At 54.0% G+C, this 15276-nt stretch overlaps 1 protein-coding gene across 1 annotated transcript in view; it reads right to left on the bottom strand.

The window, feature by feature from the left end:
* Positions 1–2842: 2842 nt before the first annotated feature.
* The window catches only part of CNIH3 (cornichon family AMPA receptor auxiliary protein 3), a 53980-nt gene continuing 41546 nt past the window's right edge, over positions 2843–15276 (bottom strand). The window contains exons 4-6 of the mRNA XM_007526569.3: positions 7500–7612; positions 5919–6062; positions 2843–4216 (exon numbers count right to left, since the gene is read on the bottom strand). Coding sequence (XP_007526631.1) covers positions 4189–4216; positions 5919–6062; positions 7500–7612 — 285 coding nt within the window. The 3' untranslated portion in view covers positions 2843–4188. The remainder of the gene's footprint in view (positions 4217–5918; positions 6063–7499; positions 7613–15276) is intronic.

The following is a 15276-nucleotide window of genomic DNA, read 5'->3' on the forward strand; positions in this document are numbered from 1 at the left end:
CCGTGAGCATGACTGAGCAAAGAAGTTGGCATTAAGGAATCAGCCCTGCCCACCTGCCATTCAGGAGGAAACAAGGCAGGAGGGTGACACCCGGGCCCAGGGCCTGTCCCCTGCCTCCCCCGAGGTCACTTGACTTCCTTCCCTTTGGAAGCCCTCATCCTGGGCACAGGGCAGAATAAGGGGGAAACAGAACCTCGGCCCCACAGAGGGAGGCAGCACTTACCGTGAGTTAGCCTGAGTCCCTTTTGAACATGAGCTCACTTTGTCTTTGTAGCAAGTGCACATGGTGGGCGTGTGCTCTCAGCCCACTTTGTGAAAGGCAGATCAAACTCGAGTGAGTGCCCCCCAACCCTGTCCCACCCAGACCCTTCGGACAGAGTTGCGCCAGGCCCAGAGCACTGCTTCTCCAAGGAACCGGGCACCAGGCTTCCAACACCACCTTCACCTGCGTACTGCCCCCCCCGCACCCCAGGAAACTCCCCTTGGCACCCAGCGTGGCACATGTGGGGGTGAGTTCCCCATCACCCAAGGATGAGGATGTACACTGTGCAATTCACCCAGAGGTCACCGTCCCTCCCACTCCCTCTGGGCGTTACTGCAGGAGACACACTGACAGACAGAGGCAGTCCCAGTCTAGTGAGAAGAGGCAGGTCAGGAGCACAGCTTTGCTCTGCACACCCTGCCCACAGTGGGTCCCTCTGTGGGGCCTCTCCTCACCTCTGAGCAGAGATACTGACTCTGCGGTATTGAGGCCCAGACAAAAGAACAGGACACACAGAGAATTAAACAGCTGCTCTGGGCTGGCGGGGGTCACCTGGGGGAAACTCACCTTCCCTGAGAGTCACCTGTAAAGGGGGGGCAAGAGTGTGCAGTCTGGGAGCGGGGTGGTGGCACACCTGGTAGAGTGCACACTGCCATACACAGGGCCCCAAGGTCACAGCCCTCCCCCCACCCCACCCACAGGGTGGAGACTCCCTGAACAGTGGAGCAAGGCTGCCTCTACTCTCTGTCTCTCTTTCCTTCTTTCTCTGTGTCTTTCACTTCTAAAAAATAAAAATAGAAAACAAGGATCCCGGTTCGAGCCCCCGGCTCCCCACCTGCAGGGGAGTCGCTTCACAAGTGGTGAAGCAGGTCTGCAGGTGTCTGTCTTTCTCCCTCTCTATTTTCCCCTACCCCCTTAATTTCTCTCTGTCCTTTGTCCTATCAAAAAAAAAATCGTAAAAATGGCCACAGGAACAGTGGATTTGTAGTGCTTGCACCAAGCCCCAGCAATAAACCTGGAAGCAAATAAATAAATAATAGAAAAGATAAAAACGGGAAGCTGGGCAGTAGCGCAGCAGATAAAGCGCACATGGCACAAACTGCACAGACCGGCATAAGGTTCCCGGTTCGAGACCCCCGGTTCCCCACCTGCAGGGGAGTCGCTTCACAGGCGGTGAAGCAGGTCTGCAGATGTCTGTCTTTCTCTCCCCCTCTCTGTCTTCCCCTCCTCTCTCCAGTTCTCTCTGTTCTATCCAACAATGATGACATCAATAACAACAATAATAATAACTACAACAATAAAACAACCAGGGCAACAAAACGGAATAAATAGCCTCCAGGAGCAGTGGATTCACAGTGCAGGCACTGAGCCCCAGCAATAACCATGGAGACAAAAAAAAAAAAAAAAAAGAAACAAACAAACAAAGAAAGAAAGACAAAGAAATAAGAAGAAAAAGAAAAGATAAAAACAGTGACTCAAAAAGTTCATTCACATCAAACCTTAACAGGACCCTCAGTTGGGCCAGCCAGCACCCAGGTGTGACAGGAAGGCCGTGGGCTATTAGCATCAGACAGCTCGAGCCCAGGGGAGGTCGGTGATTGTTGTGTGATGGTCAGTCACTCAAGTACCCTCTCTGGGCTTCAACTGCCTCAACTTAGAATGTAAGGGTGGGTGGAGGGTGGAGGGGAGAGCGCCAGCTGCACAGGACAGTCAGGAGGGTCAAATGAGCACATTGGAAAAAACCTGTAAACATGAAGGGCTGAGATTTGAGGCTGAGAAAGACTGTACCCAACCCAATGCCCAGCCCCAGCTCACAGAGCTCTCCAGGGAGCTGCAGGCACTGTCACGTGACCTCCTCCTGTTTCCAGGATGGTGATTCTGGGGCAGCAGGACTATTATTATTATCATTATCATCATCATCGTTATTTTGTTTTATTGGTTAGAGGCAGTCAGAAATCTAGAGGGAAGGGGGAGACAGAGAGGGAGAGAGACAGCTGCATCACTGCTTTACCACCCGCAAAGCTTTCCCCCTATGGGTGGGGACAGGGGACTCGAACCTGGGTCCTTGCGCACTGTAACATGTGCGTTTAACCAGGTGTGTCAGCCCTACCCCCACCCCCACCCCAGACCCTGAGACCTGTTCTTAGAAGCCTCTGGGAATCTTTCTGGAAGGAGGCAAAGGATGAAAAGCAGCAAACAGAAGATTCTCCCTTCCCTCCCCACCCCACCCCCGGGGAGGCATGAAGGGACTCTCCCCCTTCGGTTTGGCACACAGCTGCGGGGAGAGCTTTGCTGTGGCAGCGGGCCTGCCTCTCTGTGCCAGGAGGAGGCCATCCATAGTCACCAGCCAGGGGTGCCTCCACCCAAGACAGTCTGCACCCCCAAATCTCACCTCCAAGTACCCAGTCTGTTTTTCTATCCCGCTTCAAAACAGCGAGCTGCATCTTGTTTTCTTTGGTGAAATGTTTTTAAGAAGCAAGATGCCTTTCTGAAAGCTCCCCTCTCCCCCTACCACATGCTGTCCATCTGTGGGGGGTGAGGGGCTGTAACAGAACAGAAATGAGACAGCCAGGCAGGGGCCACCATAGTCACTGCTGCCGTAATCATAGCACAGGGCGGGTTACAAGATGCCACTTATGAACCGAATCCAGGGCTGTGTCCAACAAAGGAATAAGGTCCAAACCAATGTGGCCACTTTCCACACAATACAAATCTTTACCTTGTCACCATGTACAAGGCCCTCCACATGCCTGGCCAATAGGGAGAAGCCACCAAGTGGCACATTTGACATCAGCAACTATCTCTGCCTTGAGCTGAACAATCCCAGTGGAGACGAAGCCACGTCACAGGATGAAGTCACCACCATGGCGGTTTCCCATCTCAAGGGGCCGTCAGGGTCCAGAGCAACCACTGCAGCATTTCCTGGCTTGTCCTGGCCTGGGGACTGTTCCAGAATTCTTAGAAAAAGGTGGCTTTGCCAAGTGTCCAGCAACAGATTTGCACCCAGTGGCTCTGTGGTGGCGACATTTGTAGGATTGCAGGACTGGCATGTCGAACATGTGGTCGGTGTTTGAAAAAACAATCCTTGTTCAGGGGGGCAGGTGGTGGGACACTTAATACCATGTGCAAAGACTTGGTTCGAGCTCCCAGTCACCCCTTCAGAAGGAAGCTTCACAAGCAGTGAAGCAGTGCTGCAGGTGTCTGACTCTCTCCATCTCAATCTTCCCTCCCTTCTCAATTTCTCTGTCCTAGCAAATAAAATATTATAAATAAATAAAGCAATTAAATTTTGTAATCTCTTTTTCTGTGGCCCCCACCCTCCACCGGCTCAGCACCCCCAGTTCCCATGACTCGGGACACAACTATTAGGAAGTACAGCCACCAGGCTGACTCGTGTCACCGGGCGAGTCCCACCAAGCTGAGCACATAGACAGACAGACAGATACTCCTGGGGCTCTCGGCTGGTCACAGGTAGCAGCTGATGAGAAACACAAGAGGTTTTGATGGGGGGTATAACATTCCAGAGGTCTGCAGTGACCCCCTGGACTCAGCCTTGACTGTGGGCTGGTCTGTTCCTTCCAGTGTCCGCCCTGGGGCCCGGAGCCAGGTGTGCACACGCAGAGTGCCTTCAGGAAGCAGCAATCATCACCACTCGCTCTGGAAAAATGCAGCATTTGGCCGGCAACTCTCCCCACACCTCTGCTCAGGGGCGTCTTCCACCCCAAAGTGTGGGGTGCGGATGCCACAGACTGACCCGCAGGGGAGCGGCATACGTGCACAGTTCACCAGGGCCAATGGCCATGGCATGGCTCAGCGTCCCCTTCCAAGCGTCTGCTGGCTCTCTGCTCCGGTCCCCTCCGGGCCTCCTCCAGCCCACAGCAGGAGTGGGCTCTGGGCTTTGTCTCTGTGGCTGCACAGGTCTCTGGTTAAGAGCTCACTAGAGTGTAGATCATGCTGAAGGTGAGGGAGAGACAGAGACAGGTCAGTGGATGTGCCCCCATGGTCCCGGCAGAGCACCAAGCAGAGAGCCCAAGCACATCTGATATTTACTACACCAGAGCTCAACTGCAGGAGCTGACCATCCTCAGCCTCCATCTCGACTGACATAGGACCCAGGTTATGAGGGTAGGAGCCAGGGGAAGCAGGTGCCACCCCGCCCCGGAGAGTTTGGGGCACCCACTGTAAGTTTCCCAAGACAGGAACCAGCTCGTGGGAGCCTTGCTTCACTGCACAATGCAGACCCTAAGGCTAAGAGGCTCTGATGCCCCTACTAGCATCGTAGAACTCTCCAGAGCTTTATCTTGTGGACCTGGGATGGAGGGAAGTGGGGAGTAACCTACACCCCATCTGGGTGATGGGCCCTGCTCTCAGGTCCCACGTTCAGGTGGGCGGCTTGCTGCAAAGCCTCACTCAGCACAGCTAAGCTCAGGCATCTCTTTTTGCAGAAGCACAGCCTGCCCACTGAGGCAGAGGGTCCAGAGATCACACTCTGATCAAGACTTCTCTAGAGGCTTCGGAGGATAAGACTTGAGTTGGGGCTTATCGCTGACAATTTGAACTGTGAAGGGGGGAGGAGGGTTTCGAACTTCCAGCTTCTCAGATACGGTTTTTCTCCTTTGATAACAAAGGACAAGCAGGTGGCTCTCAGCCAGTAGAGTGTACACGGCACCAAACACCAGGACTAGGGCCACCATATGGGGAGCCTTTGCTACATGGGTGGCATTGTGATGTCTCTCCTCTCTCTGCCTCTTCCCTCTCTGCCTCACACTCTTTTATCTAGAGCCAAAGGGAAGGAAAAAATGACTGCCAGGAGTGGTGAAGTTGTGCGGGCACTGAGCCCCCAGCAAAAGCCCTGCTGGCAAAAAAAAGAAAATAAAAAACACGTGGGCAGTGATAGCATTTGGCTCATAACTGAGTGATGCGTGTCAAGCTCTTAGCTGATGCCTGGCTCGTCTTCAAAGGCCTGGCAAACACAGTTCCTTCCCAGGCAACACCCGTCCATCAAGTGCCCTCACGTGCTTTTAAGGCCTAACACCCCACCTTCCTCTTTCTCCCCTGGCTACTGTCACCCCGTCCCTCCCGTCCCTTTGGAGACACTTGGAGATGCCGGCAGCCCTGCAACCGGCAGTGACAGGAGAACAAGGTGACCTGAGACACCCCAGAAGGGAGGCCACAGAGGGACCGAAGAAGGAAACTTATTCAGAGCAGTTCCTCTGCTGGGAGGTGGAGGAGCTGAGGGGGCTGCTGAGTCAGGCATAGATGGCTTCTTTCCAGCCACCTGCTTAGCTGGAATGTTCTCTGGGAGCTGAGAAGAGAGGGGATACCTGAACCCGATTGGCAAATCAGCACTTTTCTGCTTAATTAGGTGGCGGTTATGTAATATCAGGAGGCTCAGCAGCATTTAAGGGCCCAGCGTGCCCTGCTGTGGAGCATGGCTGCCCCAGTGGGCTCTTGACAACACCCAAGAGTGTGGCCACAGGTGAAGGCTGTGAGGAGGGGCTGCATTGGCAGGTAAGGCTTGATGGGACCTTCCGTCCTCTGATGGCCTGAACAACAAGCTGCCTTTATTCCAGAGCCCCTGAGCTGTCTGTCCAGAAGACCAGGATTCCCCACCTGCTGTGGGCTCTGGGCCCCCTGAGGAGGAGCCAAAACTCACCAGTAAAGGTAGTAGAAGAAGGAGAGGAGATAAAAGGCCAGCTTGCACCAGGCCTCCTTCTGGCAGTAGCTCAAGGTGTCCGCATTCATCACGGCCGGTGGGTCGTAGGCCAGTTCTGAGCTGTCGGCCGGACAGTGGAAGTACCTGCAGGGAGGCGGGGCTAGCATCACTGCCTCGGAGGTGAGGGTGACTGCTGATGCCCCCCAAAGCAGGGAACCCAGCTGCTCTGGCAACAGGAACAGCTTGTCACCTGGTCTCCCTGAGCCAAAGCAGGGAGCCTCTCCTGCAGGGGTGCAGGGAAGGGGTGGGCCCACACGTAGATGCCGCCCACTGCCTCAAGGGCTCCCCTGCCCATTCACTCTGGGTTAAGCCCACCCTTCAGACCCTCTTTCAAAACCCTGACTGCCTGGGGAGGCAATGGGGTGGTTTACAGATGCCTTGTGTCCTGCTAGAGGAATTCAGAGGAGCAGGAAGGGAAAGCTGGTGACTCCACAGACAGAGAGAAGCTGGAGGGGGTGGGCAGAGGGGAGGGGCAGTGGGTGTCCACTTCAGTGTCACCCAGCCCAAGGGGATTGGCCATGCCCAGGGGAAAATGTGAAGAAATGGGGGGCACAGAGAGGGGGTCTCTGCAATGGCTGTGAGTGGTAATACTGAGGACTGATTCTCTGGGATAGGACTCTGGCTCCAGGAAAGGTTAAGTCTCCTGATCATCTAAGAAATTTTCTGACTAGCGACAACTATCCTTATTAACTTGAATAAAGCATTTTACCTAAAGAGGGAAGGAAGAAAAGGGGGGAAGGAAGGCAGGCAGGCAGGCAGGCAGGCAGGAAGGAAGGAAGGAAGGGGAAGGGAGGGGAGGGGAGCCATTCTGGGAGCTGGTAATCAGCTTCCTGGCCCTAACCTCCGTCACTGGCTGTCCCTGCTGAGCCTCTCAGCCTGCTCCTCTGTGAACAGGGAGGGAACCACTGCCGGGCAGGGCTGCTATGACAATCCCACGAGGTGCCACGTGAGGGTATGAGGTGACAGGCGCAAACGAGTTGCCACAGAGCAGGTGCTGGAACAGTAAGTAGCAGACAAGGCCACTCAGACAGAGGACTGAGCAAGCAGCAGAAGGGGGTGGCTGTCATGCAGTCCTGTGGCTGCGTGAGACACTGACCTACCAGAGTTTGGGAGAAGGGCCGGGCCTCACCAGACAAGCTGGCAGAAACTGAGAAAGGGGGCTGGCTGGTGGCGCACCTGGGTAAGCACACGTTATAGTGTACAAGGACCCAGGTTCGAGCCCCCACTCCCCACCTGCAGGGGGAAAGCTTTGCGAGTGGTGCAGCAGTGCTGCAGGTGGCTCTCTGTCTCTCTCCTCTGATTTCTGGCTGTCTCTCTCTAATAAATAAATAAACAATACAAAAAAAAAAATAATGACAAAATTTTAAAAAGAAAGAAACTGGGAAGAAGGATCTAGGGGCTGGGGCGGTCCCCAGAGGGAAGGGCAAAAGGCAGGCACAAGGCGGCTGGGTTCCTGGGGGCAAGCTGCCCGAACAGGCAAGAGGACAGACAGACGCACAGCCCAGCCCCAGACAGACTCACCTCCAGAAGTGATAGAAGAGCAGTGGGACATTGAGGCCCAGGGTGAGCCACTCCTGGGCACACAGGAACATGACGCAGAAGAGGCTGTGGATGGAATATTCCGGCAGCACCAGCTGAGGGCAAAGCAAAGGCACAGGTACAGGCCAGGGTTAACAGGAGGGAAGGCCGCCCCAGCCTCTGTGAGCTGAGGCGTCACTGTGTGACACTGTGACCGCTTCTGGTCCTCTCTCTCTCTCTCTCTCTCTCTCTCTCTCTCTCTCTCCATTGTGATGCCTGACCCTCCATGGACATAAGCCCTCAGCACCCTACCTACCGGACTACTGAGCTTGCTGCAAGGGGTCACCCATGGGTCTGACCTGAGGCCAGAGCCTCCCCCCCCCACCTCAGAAGAGCCCACAGAGTCTCTCAGGGCTCCACACCCACCCTGCGCTGGCCCCTCTAGCACCTAAGGCCTGCCCACAGCACCTCTCCTGCCTGAAGCTAGTAGAGCTTATTTCAAATATAGGAGGAGGGGTGGCGCCCTGCTTGATGGTGGGGGATGGAGAGAGAATATACCAGAGGGTTCAGATGGAGACAAGGAAGGAAACCAGCCCTCACCAAGAAGGGGCAGATGGTGGACTGGGACTTAGCTCTATGCACCCACAATCTGCCCACTCGGGTAAATGGGAACAAGGAACTTCAAATAATCACGATCAAGGGCCAGGCATTGGGGCACCAGGTAGCGGGCACACATCATCAGGTACCTAGGTTCACGCCCCCACTCCCCACCTGCAGGGAGGAGGTTTCCTAAGTGATGAAGCAGGTCTACAGGTGTCTATCTCCCATCCCCCCTCAGGTTCTCTCTGTGCTCACCAAATGGAGTGCAATGGAGGAGCAATGGACGTTCTGCCCGCCCTACCCCACCTCACACCCCTTACCCCGCACCTCTGCGCCCCTGCATGTGCTCACTGGCCCCTCCCCCTGGATGCATCATGGAATCATTTTTTTTTTTCTCTGACAATCAGAGACTTGGACCATTTTTTCATGTGTTTCTCGGCCTTTTGGATCTCTTCTGTGGTGAATATTCTGTCCAAGTCCTCCCCCCATTTTTGGATGGGGTTATTTGTTGTCTTGTTGTTGAGTCTGGCAAGCTCTTTATATATGTTGGAGAATCATTTTTTAAAAACATTTATTTATTCATTCCCTTTTGTTGCCCTTGTTTTATTGTTGTAGTTGTTGTTGTTATTGATGTCATCGTTGTTGGATAGGACAGAGAGAAATGGAGAGAGGAGGGGAAGACAGAGGGGGAGAGAAAGACAGACACCTGCAGACCTGCTTCACCACCTGTGAAGCGACTCCCCTGCAGGTGGGGAACCGGGGGCTCGAACCGGGATCCTTATGCCGGTCTCTGTGCTTTGCACCACGCGCACTTAACCCGCTGCGCTACAGCCTGACTCCCCACATCATAACCCTCCCCCAACTCCAAAGTCCGAGAGTGCTCCACTGCCCCACAGACCAGAGTTGTAGGGGCTCGTTTGTGTTTGTTTGTTTCCTCCTCTCCACTTGCAAAGCACTTTGCCCAGAGCTGGAGCACTTAGAGCCTGACCAAGCATCTAGTAGCAGGAACGGCCCTGACCAAGGTCACTATCTGCAGCATAGGGAGGACAGACTGCAGCCACAAGCCAAGACTTGGGGGGAGGGTGCAGGGGCACACTCATTGAGCCCACCTGTTATCATGCACAAGGACCTGGGTTCAAGCTCCCAGTCCCCACCTGCAGGGGGGAAGCTCCGCAAGCAGTGAGGCAGGGCTGCAGTTCTCCCCCCTTCTCTCTCTCTCTCTCATCTCAATTTCTCCCTGTCTCTATTCAATAAATGAATAAATAAATATACTTGTAAAAGATTCCTCTAGGTGGGAGCTTTTCAAGCCCAGGCAGCAATGAGCTACACCCACCCACACTTCAGAATTCCCAGAGCATAGCTCCGGAATCCGAGCAAAAGAGTCATGGTTCTGCTAGCAGTGGCCCAGTGAGTGGCTGGGGCACAGCCAGGCCCTATGAGCCCCTCTCGGAAGGGGACGTCCCTGAGGCCTCACCCCATGCAGAGTTTTAGAGGTGCTCGCTGTGACTCCATGGCTCTCCTGGTTCTAATCACCAGCGGCAGCCACTGAGGCTGGGTAATTAACGTGTTCAGAGACGCCCCACCCTCTGGTGCCTGAGTCATCCCTGACAGCCCCAGCCTGGGGCAAGGCTGCATGATTACAGTCTAGATCCCAGCTCAGGATTAATCACCACCAACCACCCCAACCCTCCTGGGATGAATCTACAGTGGAAGCTGCGACCTCAGAGCAGGGAGGATTCATCGTTGTCACTGGGCTCAGGAAGGCTGCTTAGTGGGAGCCAGATGGCTCCTCGGACCCCCACACTTTGGAGGCCGGGGCGGGGGCGGGGGGAGCATGGAAAAAAAAGCTGAAGGAAACTCCGGGGCCAGCATGATGGCGGCAGAAGAGGAACAAGGATGGTTGCCCCTGCACCGCACACACTGACCCTGCTAATTCCCGGCTCTTGGCTTGTATCCAGCTCTGGCTTTCTCGGCAGCATGGTGCATGAGCCAGCGCAATGGCAGCATGTGGGCACAGGGTTCTTCCCGTGTGGGCAGGTCCACAAGCAGGTGTCCCTCCAACTCCGAGCTTCCCTTCCTGTAAAGGGCAAAGCCCTGACTCTCCCAGGCAGGCTACAGGAAACCCCACACACACACACACACCCAGCTCTGGGTCACCTGAGGGAAAGCTGCCAGCCTTGCAGAGGAGAAGCCTAGAGGGGAGAGGTACCAGGGCGCCAGCCTTGTTCCTTCACTCAACAAAAGGGCTGCTTCGCACACACGCACTCACAGGCCAGGCTACTGAATCCCCCTTCTTCTGCTAGCCTTTGTGAAGCTACAGTGACAGAGCAAGTGGTCTCACTATAGAAGGTGGAGAACTAGGGAGTCGGGCGGTAGCACAGCGGGTTAAGCGCATGTGGTGCAAAGCACAAGGACAGACTTAAGGATCCCAGTTCGAACCCCTGGCTCCCCACCTGCAGGGGAGTTGCTTTACAAGTGGTGAAGCAGGTCTGCAGGTGTCTATCTTTCTCTCCCCCTCTCTATCTTCCCCTCCTCCCTCCATTTCTCTCTGTCCTATCTAACAACAACAATAAAAAACAACAAGGGCAACAAAAGGGAAAATAAATAAATATTTAAAAATTTAGAAAAAAAAGAAGGTGGAGAACTGCTGAAAGGACTGTGGTTCAGCCTGATTTGGGGCAGAGGGACTCTTGGGAGAGGCTGTGGGACCAAGAGGCAAAGTGTGAGTCCCATCTCCTGAGATGGAGCCTCCTGCAGGAAGAGCCCAGGCAGGGAGAGGTGGCTGCTGGGAAGGGGAGGGGGCTAGTGCTGACCCTCCCAACAGGCTCATCTTGTCACCTTTAACTAGATTAGTTTTGCTCCTTTTTTTTTTTTGCCTCCAGGGTTATTGCTGGGGCTCAGTGCCTGCACCATGAATCCACTGCTCCTGGAGGCCATTCCCCCCCCACCTTTTGTTGCCCTTGTTGTTGTAGCCTTGTTGTGGTTATTATTGTTGTTGATGATGTCGCTCATTGTTGGATAGGACAGAGAGAAATCAAAAGAAGAGGGGAAGACAGAGAGGGGGAGAGAAAGATAGACACCTGCAGCCCTGCTTCACCGCCTGTGAAGTGACCTCCTGAAGGTGGGGAGCCGGAGGCTCAAGCTGGGATCCTTATACCGGTCCTTGAGCTTTGTGCCACGTGCACTTAACCTCTGCACTACCGCCCAACCCCCTATTCCTTTTTTTTTTTTTTATCAAAGCACTGCTTAGCTCCAGTTTATGGTAGTGCAAGGAATTGAACCAGCAACCTTAAAGCATCAGATATGAGATTCTTTATGCAGAACCACTATGCTATCTACCCTGCCCTCAGTTTTTTTGTTTGGTTGGTTGGTTTTTGGGTTTTTTGCCCCCCAGCTGGGGCTCAGTGCTGACACTACGAATCCACTGCTCCTGACGACCATTTCTTGTTTTATAGGATAGGGCAGAGAGATTGAGAGGGGAGAGGCAGACAGAGAAGGAAAAAGACAGAGACACATGCAGACCTGCTTCACTGCTTGGGAAGTGACCCCCTCCCACCCCCACTGCAGGTGGGGAGCTGGGGGCTAGAACTGGAATCCTTACATGTGTCCTTGTACTTTGTATTATGTGTGCTTAACCCAGTGTGCTACTGCCCCATTCATTCATTTGTTTGTTTTTCTTTTGCCTCCAGGGTTATTGCTGGGGCTCAGTGCCTGCACTAGGAATCCACTGCTCCTGGAGGTTATTTTTTTCCCTTTTGTTGCCCTTGTTGTTTATCGCTGTTGTTGTTATTATAATTGTTTTTGTTGTCATTGTTGTTGGATAGGACAGAGAGACATGGAGAAAGGAGGGGAAGACAGAAAAGGGGAGAGAAAGACAGACACCTGCAGACCTGCTTCACCACCTGTGAAGCGACTCCCCTGCAGGTGGGGAGCCGGGGGCTCAAACCCAGATCCTTACGCTGGTCCTTGTGCTTTGCTCCATGTATGCTTAACCCACTGTGCTACCGCCCGCCCCCTCCCCCCCACTAGTTTTTAAGATGTGCCCATTTTTCATGACAGAACAGGGCACTCACTGCTCACCTCCAGCAGATGGCGGTCCTGGGAACTGAACATGAGACTTCTGAACCCTCAACCCTGAAAGTCGAGTGAACTAGTTCTGCACTACCTCTCCTGGTCTTAATTCTTTTTTTTTTTTTTTTTTTGCCACCAAGATTATAGCTGGGGCTCAGTGCCTGCATGACTCTAACATTCCTGGAAGCCAGTCTGCCCTTCCTTCCTACCTTTCCTTCTTTCTTTAGTCCACTGTCCACCCCCCAGGCCTGTGCCGGGATCTGTCATGACCACGCCCTCCCCTGGCCCCACTGCTCTGACATATGTGAGGTCCAAGGTTACGCAAAGTCCTGAAAGCAAACCCTTGTCAGTGAACACCTCCTAAGGCTTGGCCCGCACCCCACTTCCCTGCCCACCCCACAGGAGCATGCACATGGCCTCTGGTGAGAAGCTGCTGCCCCGACTTCCTGCCCGGGGTTCAAGTCCTCACTTTCCATGTCCTGACAGATAGATGATCGAAAAGGGATAGTCCCCAGTCACTGTGGGCAGCACCCTCTCCCAGCATGCCCCACGCTGTCTCCTGAATTTCCAACAGCCATCTCAGACCCCATCTCCTCTGTTTCCATGTGGGTCTCTTGCCCAGTCTCCCTAATGTCTCCCTCCCTGCCACACCCATTCCTTCTCCCTTTCTACTTACACCTGCTTTCTACCCCCTGCTAATTCTCATGGAAGTCACCTGTTGCTGTCACCCTGGAAGGCAGTGACCTGGCCCAGAGCTGAATCTGGTTTCCTGAATCTCAATGCAGTCTTCTCTGACCTAATTCACACACACACACATACACACACACACACACACACACACACACACACACACACACACCATTATACCAAGCCCCCAGCTTCTGTGAGAGGAAAGAGAAAGCTGTGGTTAATGTCACAGACTGCCTCCCACGCCACGATCCACTTTCCCAAGTGTCTGCTCTAGTCTGGGGCTCGTCGGCCCACGGGGTCAGTGCGTCTGAAGAACAGGATGGTGCCTGTTTGATTTGCTCCCCCCCCGTTCCTGCTAGAACAGTCTCCAAATGGAGGCCTTCCTCCCTCGGGTGAGTGAGGGGAAGGCAATATTCACATCACTTGGAGCCCTTCTCCACCTGTCGCCAAATGGGTAAAGGTACATGTGCACCCAGTCAATTCCTGGTTAGCTCACACAGTGAGGAGGTCAGTGGAGAAGGACAGCTGGGATTTGGCTAAGGAGGACGCTTATGAGAAAAGTGTCCCCAAGCAACTTGGGTCTCAGTCCCTCTGCTGGACAGGAGCCTCTTTCTTGCCAGTCTCTGTCAGGCAGATGAGAGTCTTCACGTTGCAAGTCTCTGACCCCTTATGCTGGGGACTTGGTGTGTTGTCTCTCCCAGCATCCCCAATACGGAGCCCCTGCGAGCCCCCAGGCCCCCAGCTGCGGCTGCAGTGGCTAAGCTGAGTGTGTCCATCTTGGCGTGGCCCAGGAATGGTGGTCAGCCTCCGGGGTCCTAGCACCTCCCCCATCTTCTGCCTGGGCCCCAGCTGGCAAGCCACCCCAGCCCCTTCCTCTCGCAGGCTCCTCCTGGCTCTCACCTCCCAGGTGTCCCACTGGACACTTTTTGGCCCCGGGGAATAGCAGCTCCTTCAAGGACCAAACCTCTGGGCTCCAGCCCACAGCTCTGGGTCTCCCTTTTATCAGTTGTTTTTATGCAGTTTCAAGACACACTTGAATTTCAAAAGCCTCCCTGCCAGCCTCCTGGGGCTGCTGGTTAAATTACTGAACCCCCTCAGAGCCCCCACCCCCACCCCACCCCCTCAGGGAGGAGGTGAGAATCAAAGCGCTCTCTCAAATAACACCGCAAGTTCTACAACTTGCCGGCAATTCAGACACATCCTAACACTCGTAGCTGCCCACTCCTTTTCTGCTTTTCTTCAAGTCAGGGATGATGGGAGTAGGGATCATGCTCAGAATACAGGCAGCGATTAGACAAAAGTGCAGAGAGGGAGGCATGCGTCGAGGACGATCTTCTAGAAAGAGAAGGGCAGAGGGGGAAGGGTCCTACAAGCCTTCTGGTGCCTAACAGCCCCATTTGTGTTCTCGTTTCATGAGCCTTTATTACAGGTTATTAAAGCTGCTCTAGCAAAACTGAAGGGGTCCAAGACGGAGACAGAAGAGGTGCCGGCACTACGCTGTGCGGGAGAAGCGAGGGGAGAGAACACTCGTTCTGAGCAAGGGAGTACCAACAGGAGGACTCCGTGCAGGAAAGGTGCCTCTGAGACTTGGAGAATGAGCTGTATTAGAAAAAACAGAGAGAGGAGCCAGGAGACGGCTCCCCCAGGAGAGTACAGTCATTACAAAGGACCTGGGTCCAAGTCCCAGTCTCCCCCACATGAGAGCAGTGCTGTGGCATCTCACCTTCTCTCTCTCTGTGGAACACACTGTCTCTCTCTCTCCATATAGATGTATCTGCTTCTCACCTGGGAGCTGGGCAGTGGCACACCTGGTAGACCATGCATGTTACCATGTGCAAGGACACAGGTTCAAGAGCCCAGTCCCCACCTGCAGGGGGAAGCCTCATTAGTGGTTAAAGTAGTGCTGCAGATCTTTCTTTCTCTCTCTCTCTCCCTCTCCCTCTCACCACATGGCTGGGGGGACAAGAAGTGGCTGCTTTCAGAGTGAAGAGTTTTGTCCCTGCCACCACTGACCGGTCCTTGGCAGAGCAAGCCCAGTGCCGACCTGGACATAGAACAAAACACCTGCAGCACCAAACTCGAGCTTCTTCCAGGATGTGAGCTGATGATCACCCTGCCCCAGCTCTGAAGGGCTGCTAACTGCCTGTTCCATACAGCAGATAAGAAACTGGGCTCTTAGGGCACCAAAGTAAAAGCCCTGCGGTGAGGGGCAGACATGCAGCTTCCTGGGCCAGTGGGGGGTGGGAGTGGGTGGGAGGGATGGGTCATAGTCTTTTGGTGGTGGGAATGGTGTTTATGTACACTCCTAGCAAAATGTAGTCATATAAATCACTAGTTAATTAATATGAGAGGGGGAAAATCAATTGTATGTCTCAAAGTTTTTCAAAACACAAACTGAATCTTTTTAATATGTAGGCTG

Source organism: Erinaceus europaeus, chromosome 6 (assembly GCF_950295315.1).
Source record: "Erinaceus europaeus chromosome 6, mEriEur2.1, whole genome shotgun sequence".
NCBI classification, from domain to species: domain Eukaryota; kingdom Metazoa; phylum Chordata; class Mammalia; order Eulipotyphla; family Erinaceidae; genus Erinaceus; species Erinaceus europaeus.